At 35.3% G+C, this 10,133-nt stretch overlaps 1 protein-coding gene across 2 annotated transcripts in view; it reads left to right on the top strand.

The window, feature by feature from the left end:
- DNAH12 (dynein axonemal heavy chain 12) overlaps positions 1 to 10,133 on the top strand; it is a 177,223-nt gene that overhangs the window by 38,719 nt on the left and 128,371 nt on the right. For both annotated transcript variants that reach the window (XM_043443267.1, XM_043443266.1), the window contains 5 exons: positions 1,136 to 1,270; positions 1,854 to 2,047; positions 2,580 to 2,823; positions 8,844 to 9,029; positions 9,704 to 9,904. In XM_043443267.1, coding sequence (XP_043299202.1) covers positions 1,136 to 1,270; positions 1,854 to 2,047; positions 2,580 to 2,823; positions 8,844 to 9,029; positions 9,704 to 9,904 — 960 coding nt within the window. The remainder of the gene's footprint in view (positions 1 to 1,135; positions 1,271 to 1,853; positions 2,048 to 2,579; positions 2,824 to 8,843; positions 9,030 to 9,703; positions 9,905 to 10,133) is intronic.

Below are 10,133 nucleotides of genomic sequence, written 5' to 3'. Positions count from 1 at the left end.
GAGGGAGGTGGGAGGGGGATCGGGATGGGGAATACATGTAACTCCATGGCTGATTCATGTCAATGTATGACAAAACCCACTGCAATGTTGTGAAGTAATTAGCCTCCAACTAATAAAAATAAAGGAAAAAAAAAGAATTAAGAAATTTTAAAAAAAGTGGGACTGACATTAAAAAGTTAGAACTATTATCAAATTAATAATAGGGGGGTTCCTGGTCATCCAGTGGCTAGGGCTCCATGCTCCCAATTCAGGGGACCCTGGTTTGATCCCTGGCCAAGGAGCTAGATCCCACATGGCATAACTAAGAGTCCTTAAGCTCCAACTAAGAAGTTTGCATGCCCCAGTGAAGATCCCTCGAGCCACAATGAGGACACAGCACAGCCAAAATAAATAAATTTTAAAAAAGGAAATTACTAAAAGAATAATAATCATAAGCACTGTGCTCAGTACTTTCCATTTATTAAATCATTTAATACTGACAAAAATCCCAGGTGCTCCTATTTCCCCCATTTCATAGCTGAGAAAAATGAGTCTCAGAGAAGTTAAGTAACTTTCCCAGGAGGAAGTTGCAGATTCAGGATTTTATATGATACTGAATATAGTTCAAATTTTGAAAAAGTCCTAATTTAAGCTAGCTTTTCCTAAATTGGGAAGTGAGATGGTATAGTAGTGAAAAGCATGCACTTCAGTCAGATAAGCCAGCATTCTAATCCAGATTTTGACTTTCATGATCTTGTGACATTGGCCATGCCTCTTAATCTCTATATGCTTAAATTTCTTCATCTCTGAAATGAGGATATAATACTTGTGGTAATGTAGGTAAAGTGTTTAATAACTCTTGACATAAGAAATGCTCGATATATGGTAGGTTTTATTATTTTCCCAGAATCTGTTAAACAGTTAAAATATCTATTTAAAATAAGAATTATTATGGTCGCTTTGGCGATACAGAAAATTTTTTCTGTGTAATTTATTATTCTTTTCCTTTCATATCAGTCAATGTTTTATTTTTGTACAATGTTTTACTTTTACTTTGCTGATTTTTTTTGTTACTGTACAAAGCATTCAGACGTCTCATTTGATCATTTGCTTTGTAGCAAAATAATTAACATGATTTCACTGTTTTCTTTTAAAGCTCATTGAGAATGCTAAACATAGAAAAGAAAATGAACTAATAGCAAAGAGAGAGAAACTGATTTTGGAAATAGAAAAGGAATCACGGCGCATGGAAGAGTTTGCAGAATTTGCAGAATTGGACCGCATGCAACAGGTCTGATAAATATAGACAGTAGCTGTGGCAAGCTGGTAGATAAGTATAGGACATGTTTGTATAGGGTTTCCCAGGTGGCACCAGTGGTAAAGAACCTGTCTGGCCAATGTAGGAGACATAAGAGATCCTCTTATGTTTGATCCCAGGGTTGGGAAGATCCTCTGGAGGAGGGCATGACAACCCACTCCAGTCTACTTGTCTGGAGAATCTTATGGACAGAGCAGCCTGGCAGGGTACAGTCCACAGAGTCGCTAAGAATCCAACATGATTGAGGCAACTTAGCACGCTAGCAGGCATGTTTGTATAATATAGAAAAGCATGTGCTTACTTAGGCAAAAAGAGGCCTGACTTGTAGGCCTGGAACTGCTGCTAATTATATAATCTTTTTTGTGGGTTAGTTTTCTTTTTGTTAAGTAGACATAGCCATTTTTTGCTTTCTGTCATAGTATTGCTCTGAAGTTGATATATAAAGTGCTATATATATATATATATATGCAAGGACATAGCCTATGAAGTATTGTTTAATCTTATTTTTATAACATTTCTTGGGTATTTCTTGAAATAAAAAATGCTTTGCTTTCAGTATGTGACAGATGTAAGACAACTACAAAAACGTATTCAGGAATCTGAAGAAGCAGTTCAGTTTATTAATAAAGAAGAGGAACTTTTCAAATGGGAACTGACAAAATATCCCGAACTGGATAAATTAAAAGTTAACATTGAGCCCTATCAGAAGTTTTTTAATTTAGTTTTGAAGTGGCAACGAACAGAAAAACGGTAATTTCTGGTAATGTAATAAACAGTTCAGCAAAGATATAAAAAGATTTATAAAACATATGTTGATTTTTATTGCTGTTGTTGTTGGCTAAGTGTTTAAAAGCAGGACTTACTGGTCCATTTGATGGAAAAACCAAATATCATATAGGAGAAGCGTCAAATGTTGCTAGGGTACCAGCTAACCTTATTAATATAATATCTAATTAAGTCTCATTTGGGTTTTCCAGATTTTATTCCATTTTTAATGCAGTTAGTTGATTTGACTCATGCTTAACATAAAAAATTAGAAGTATGGAGTCAAATCAGCATTTTATTTGGGTACCATTAGTTGTCCACTGACAATCTGATTCATATTTTAGCACATGCAGCATAGCTCAAGTGGTGGATTTAGTATTATCTCTGTCATCAATCAGCTCTGTGTGACTGAGAAAAGCGGTTGACTGCTCTTGTTTCAATTACAAAATGAAGGTCCTAGCCTAAGGCCTCTTAACACGCCAAAAGTCTCTGAGTTTAATATTACTTTTTCTTTCAGGTGGATGGATGGAGGGTTTTTGGACCTTAATGGGGAAGCCATGGAAACTGATGTAGAGGAATTTTCCCGGGAAATTTTTAAGACTCTGAAATTTTTCCAAACAAAGCAAAAGAAGGAATTACAGGAAAAAAGAAAAGCAGCAAAAAGACGATCTCTGGAAGAAGAGAAACTTGAAGAAGAACCAAAAGAGAATCCGACCATTACTATGTGCACTACGGTAATGGAGCAGATAAAAGTTTTTAAGGTAGGAACACGTTTAATGGCATTTTAGAAAGCCCTGCTGGAGCTGTTTGCAGCAAGTGCTAATGAAGAGAAATGGAAACATTGGAAAGCAAAACCAAAGCTAAATCCAGAAAACTTAATCTGTTTCTTAATACATGCCTCATTCTGTCCTGAGGAAGTCATCATAATCAGTCCCTTCACAGAACATGCCAGAACATGCTTGACAAATAGAAAAGACTATAATGACCAGGTACACTGATATGAAGAGGATAAAAAAATTACTGAGTAAACAAGTTAGCCTATGCTATGAGCAGCAGCACAGAGTACCGGTTACCTGAGAAGGCTTTGAGGTCACACTGCCTAGGTTTATATCACAATTCTGTGCTTCGTAATGGCAATATGCCACTTGTGTAAGATATTTACCCGCTCATGTCTCAGTCACCTCACTCATAAAGAGAGGATAATAACAGTTTTTGTGGCAGTAAATAATGCATCCAGCTTCCCAAGGCAGAGTGGCAGTGGTTCTAGTCTAGTGGTAATGCCAACGTTTCCACCGTCAGTATGCTCAGAGTGCAAACTGTCATGGGATCTTCAGCATAGCTGCCTGAAAAAAACTTTAAACTACTTAAAATTATTTTTAATAATTAATAAATATACATGGCTTAAAAATATAAAAAAGATACACCTGAACAATCTCCTTGCTATGTTATTACTTTCTTTTGTATACTTAAGAGTTTTTTTTTTAACACATATAACGATATGAATATATTTTCTAAACCTCCTGTCTTTTTACATAAAATTGACATACTGTATGTATTATATCCCCCATTGTTTTGGTTAATTTATCCTAGAGATCTTCTCTTGTTGTATATAGAGTTTTTTCATTATTTTTTACACCTATAAATATTATATATTGGTGTAAAAATTTCTAAGTATGAAGTGAGAACTGCAAGGTAAATTGCCAAAGAGTAAATTTCAGGTTCAAGTCTATAGTTGAATTACCTTCTGTATGGGTTTTACCAACATATATTTGCACCAACCTTGATAATAGAGTGTCATCATACTTGGGTTTTTGGTAACCTACTAGAAGAATTTCATTTTTCTTATTACATAAAGTGTTAAGCATAAGTTAATATATTTAAGAATATTTTTTATTTCTTTGCTTGTGAACTATTTGGTCTTATCATTGTCTATTTTTTTATTTAATAGTTGGTCTTTTTCTTACTGATTTCCAGGACATAATCAGTCTGGAAACAGGACTAGGAAGACTAGGCTTTGTATGTTAATATTTTTTGAGAATTTTTGAGATTATATTCAGGAGAGATGTTGGTCTTAATTTTCTTGTAATATCTTTGTCAAGTTTTGTTATAAGGATTATGTTGACCTTATGAAACAAACGGGAAATTCTATCTATTTTCCAAAAGAGATTCAAATAAAATTGTTATTATTTCTTTTAAAAATATTTTGGAGAAGCATATGCCAGTGATACCATTAACTTGGAACTTTATGGGAAGGATTTTGAAAGTGGTTTTATTTTTTCAAAATAGATATGGGAATATTCAGGTTTTGTGTTAATTTTATGTCAGTTTTAGTAAATTGTAATTTTCAAGGAAATCTTCCATTTTTGAAAGCTATTAAATTTATTGCCATTAAGTTACTCATAGCATTTATTTGTCATCTTTTAATGTTTGTGGAATCTTTAGGAGTAATTCCTTTTTTTTTCATTCCAAATATTAGTAATTTTTATTTTCTCTTTTTTTTCTTCAGTTAGATTTTAGTTATAGTTTATTGTCAGCATTTAAGCCTTTGGTCATGTTTTAAATTTATCCAGATGATATTCCTCTTTTCCTTTCTTATCAGCAGCATCCATTATTCCTGTCTTCATAGCAGTGCACCACCATAATCTCTGAAAGTCATCTTGAGATGGAAGATAAATTGTCCCATACCACTAGTAGTATCAATAATTTTTTTCCCTGCTATTTTCTTTCTTTATTTTTGGCTGGGGCATGTGTGATCTTAGTTATTCAACCAGGAATCAAACTTGCGCTCCCTGTTGTCACTAGAACTTCTAATACTATATTGAATAAAAATGGTTAGAGTGAGCAGCTTTGTCTTATTCCTGAACTTAGAGGAAATGTTTTCAGCTCTTCACCACTGAGTTTGATGATAGCTGTGGGCTTGTCATGTATGGCCTTTAATATATTGAGATATGATCCCTCTATACTCACTTTGTTGAGAGGTTTTTTTTATTATTATAAATGGATATTGAATTTTGTCAAAAGTTTTTTCTGTATCTATTGAGATGGTCGTATGATTTTTATTCTTGAATGTGGTTAAAATTGATTACTTTGCAGATATTGAATCATCCATGTATCTCTGGGATAAATCCCACTTGATCATGATGTATGATTCTTTTAATTAATTGTTGAATTTGTTAATATTTTGTTGAGGATTTTTGCATCTATGTTCATCAGTGATGTTTGCCTGTAATTTTTTTGTGTGTGTGTGTTGTCTTTGGTTTTGGTATCCATGTGGTAGCTGGTCTTGTAGAATGAATTTGGAAGCATTCCTTTCTCTGCAATTTTTTGAAATAGTTTCAGGAAAAGTGTTAACCCTTCTTTAATTGTTTGGCAGAATTCACCTGTGAAGCCATCTTGCGTGGGCTTTTCTTTGTTAGGCATTTTTTTAATTACTAATGCAATTTCATTACTGATAGTCTATTCATATTTTCTATTTCTTCCTTATTCAGTCTTGGAAGATTTTATGTTTCTAGGAATTTATTAACTTTTTCTAGGTTTTCTATTTTATGGTGTATAATTATTTGCAGTAGTTTCTTATGATCCTTTGTATTTCTGTGGTATCAGTTGTAACCTCTCTTTCATTTCTGATTTTATTTATTTGGGCTCTTTTTTTTTTTCTTAATGAGTTTGGTAAAAGGTTTATCAATTTTATCTTTTAAAAGAACTAGCTCTTAGCTTCATTGATCTTTTTCTTTTTTCTTTTTAGTTTCTATTTTATTTATTTCCACTCTGGTCTTCATTATTTCCTTCCCTCTACTGTCGTTGGGTTTTGTTTGTTCTTCTTTTCCTAGTTCCTTCAGGTTAAGGTTAGACTGAGAATTTTCTTATTTCCTGAGGTGGACTGGTTTGCTGTAAAATTTCCTCTTAGAACTGCTTTTATTGTGTCCATAGATTTTGGAATATTATGTTTTCATTTTCATTTGTCTCATGGTATTTTAAAATTTCCTGTTTGAGGTTTTCAGTGATGCATTGACTCTCTCTTTTTGTGGTAACTGTTACATGGTTTTAGTTTGTAGTTACCAGGAGGTTCATTTACAACAACCTATTATAGATGTCTATTTTAAGTGGATGATTTCTTAAGTTTGAATACCTTACATTTTTACTAACCTCCCCAAATGTTCTATCATTTTTACATCTGTTAATTTTTGCCTTAACTGCTATTGCAGATAGAGATGATTTTTACTGCTTTTGTCTTTTAACTTTCCTCCTAGCTTTATGAGTGGTTAATTAACTACTTTTCCCCCAGGTTTGCCTTTACCAGTGAGATTTTTCCTTTTACAATTTTGTTCATTTATACTTGTTATTTCTTTTAACGTTTGTTGCAAGATCTGTTTGGTGGTGATAAACTCTTTTAGCTTTTTGCTTGTCTGTGAAAGTCTTTGTCTCTTCTTCAGAGATAAAGATGTATCTGAAAAATAACCTTGCCAGGTAAAGTTTTCTTGGCTGTAGTTTTTTCCTTTCATCATTTTGAATATATTGTTCCACTTCCTTCTGCAGAGTTCCTGCTGAAAAGTCTGCTTAAGGTCTTATGGGAGTTCCCTTGTACAATACATAACTAGTTGCTTTTCTCTTGTTGCTTTTAAGATTCTCTCTTTAATTTTCGTCATTTTAATTATAATGTGTCTTGGTGTGGACCTGTTTGGGTTCATCTTGTTTGAGATTCTCTGTGCTTCCTAGAGGAGGATATTTATTTCCTTCTCTAGATTAGGGAAGTTTTCAGCTAATATTTCCTCAAAGAAGTCTCTCCTCCTTTCTCTCAATTTTCTCCTTCTGGGGCCCCTATAACATGAAAGTGAGTACACTTGATGTTGTCTCAGAAGTCTTTCAAACTATCATTGTTTTTTAAAATCCTTTTTTTCTTTTTTCCTGCTTAGCTTGGGTGATATCTGCTACTCCATCTTCCAAATCACTGATCTGTCCTTCTGTATTATACTGTCTACTATTGATACTTTCTAGTATATTTTTCATTTCAGTTAATATATTCTTCAGCTCTGACTGGTTCTTCTTTATATTTTCTAACTCTTAGCTGAAATTCTGTGTTTGTCCATTCTTCTTCTAAGTTCATTGGGCATCTGTATATTACCTTGAACTCTATATTGGGTAGATGGCTTGTTTGCATTTAATATAGCTCTTCTTCTGAGGTTTTGTCTTGTTACTTTGCTTGGAACATATTCCTCTTGTCTCCTCGTTTTGCCTGATTCCCTGTGGTCATGTTTGTATATTGACTAAGACTGTTAGGTCTCTTGATCTTGGAGAAGTGACATTATACAGGAGACATCCTATACGGCCCAGCAGCACACTCTGTTCTGGTACTAGACCTGTCTGTCCAGGGGTGTCTCCTGTTCATACCACATGCTTCCTTATGTCGTGGAAGGTTGTTGAGGGTATAGTGGGGCTGGCCCTTGGCCTGTCTGGCTGCAGTGCTGTGACTCATGCAGCTGTTGTCAGTGCCCTGGTGGGCATGGCGGTCTCCTGGTGAGGCTGACGTGCGCTGGGCAGTGCCCCTGCTTCAGGCTCATTGTGGGTGGGGCAGCCTCTCTCTGTGTTTGACGGTGTAGCCTGGTGGTGCACAGTTGCTGTGGGCCCTCCAGTGGCCAGGGCAAGCGCCCAGCATTAACAGGCTAGAGGGAGAATTCCTAAGTGGTACTTGCTGGTGATCCTCACAATGGCTGCCACCTGCATCTCTGTCCCCAGGGCGAGTCCTGGAGGCCTCCTGCCACTCTGATAGGCTCTCCAAAATCAGCAAGTGGGTCTGACACAGGTGCCTCTCAAATTTCTGCATCTTTGCTGGAACGTGGACCATGTGGGCTTCTGCCTGTACCCTTTAAGAGCATAGTCTTTGTTTGCTGTAACCCTCTGTCTCTCCTGAATGGGAAGCCCAACTGGCTTCCAAAGCCAAACATTCTGGAGGCTTGTCTTCCCAGGGCCAGACCTCCAGGCAGCAGGGGCCAAAGTGGGCCTTGGACCCCGTGCCCCTTGGAGAGGAGCTCTGCAGCGGTCATGTTCCTTTCACTGTGTGTCACTGACCCGGGGTTTGGTTTCTGACCAGACTGCATCTCCACCCCATCTGCCTATTTCATTGTCATTCCTTCTTTGCCCATCAGAGGAGGTGAGTTCAGGGCCTTCCTACACTGCCATCTTGATCCCACTCCTGCTCTGTAGCTTTTATTTATTTATATTACCTCAGTGGCTGAGAGACTCACTACAGTGTTGATTAGAAGTATTACGGGTGTGCTTATTTGTTCCTGATTGTAAAGGAAATGTTTTAATATCAGTATCAAAAGTGATGAATCAAGAGTTTTTGTTGAGTATTTTTTTATTTCCAGATGGTTATATTTTGATATTTGGGTGCAGGCTTTTTTCCCATTTATGCCTTGTATGTGTGTATATATTTATATATTATGTTATGCTACATATTTCTCCATATAATTATAGAATAAACATGACTTTGTATTTCTATAATACTGTGATCATTTTAATTATTATAGTTCTAGCATATACTTTAATATCTTACAGAACATTTACCACCACCCCTCCTTTTTTCACCCTTATAGTTTTCTTGGCTATTTCTACATGTTTATTTGTGCAGATGAACTTTAGAATAATTTTGTTAGTTTCTCTCCCCTCCTGAATCTAACTCATTAAATATTAAATGGGCTCATTAAATATATTACATAATTTCAAGTTTATGAGTATGAAAGTCAGGTGAGTGACTCATTATTGTTTCTATTTTCATCATTAGGATTACATCCCTACTGTCTCTATCCTTTGCAATCCAGGAATGAGAGCACGTCATTGGAAGCAGTTATCAGAAATTGTAGGCTATGACTTAACTCCAGACTCTGGAACTACACTGAAGAAAGTTTTAAAATTAAACCTTGCACCATACTTGGACAAATTTGAAGTGATAAGTGCAGGTGCAAGCAAGGTAAATATGCAGATCAACTGAAATACCTTATTTGACGAGTTTGTTAATTAAATAATCGTAGTTTTAGTTGTAGTTGAATGTATAGTTTGGGATAGCAGTGAGAGAACCTGGGGAAAAGTGGTAGAAGGCCATTCATATTTTTCCCCCACAAAGTCTGTACTTCTGTATGATTCCCTTGTCCTAAATCCGGAGTAGAAATGCTTCCTTTGACCTCTTCTTAATTCTGCCACATTCTGATATGCATGGATGATATGCTAATCTTGATATGTATTTTTTCCTGTTAAGAATGGAAGTGGATGCCTGGGTATGTGGCATGTGATATGTATGTATTCTAGGCAGAGTAAGTATGGCCCTGTAGTCTTCTTGAATACACTGAAAACATCTTCAGACTGTAGACTGAAAAAAGGCACCTCAGGGAAAATCCAGCAGGTCTTTCATACTGTTGTCTGTTTTGATACTGACAGCTTTGAAAACGAGTGAATTTTTAAAACCTACATTGTCATTCACCATAGGAATTGTATAGTTGTTTAAAACCTTTTCTAACTTAAAGACAGTTGCAGAATATCTTACAAAAATGCACCAAATGCTTACTAAATTCACTAGGGAAAGTCCATACATATAGTAAATAAGATTCCTTATTCATCATCCCATTCTTTCTTTTTTATCCTGTTTAGGAATTTTCATTAGAGAAAGCCATGCATACAATGATGGAAACTTGGGATGGTATTACTTTTCATATAAGTTTATATCGTGATACTGGAGTCTGTATTCTTTCTTCAGTAGATGAGATTCAGGCTCTCCTTGATGATCAAATTATAAAAACTCAGACAATGAGAGGCTCACCATTCATCAAACCATTTGAAAAGGAGATCAAGGTTTGTTAAATGTGATAATCAACTCCTGGTCATTTATAAAGATTGAAATTTATTACATATTTACTCTCATGGGAATAAGTAAATTTGTTGGATAGCTTTGTCAAAGTACAGGAACAGATATATCTACCTTAAAATTAATGTGAAAATATATAGAACAGATGAGACATTAATGATTTTGAAAATGATGTTTTATTAAGAAAAATCTTCTCCAATGACAGTGATAGATTTG

The sequence above is a fragment of the Cervus canadensis genome, chromosome 22 (assembly GCF_019320065.1).
Source record: "Cervus canadensis isolate Bull #8, Minnesota chromosome 22, ASM1932006v1, whole genome shotgun sequence".
NCBI lineage: Eukaryota > Metazoa > Chordata > Mammalia > Artiodactyla > Cervidae > Cervus > Cervus canadensis.
This window is presented reverse-complemented; position numbering and strand designations above follow the sequence as displayed.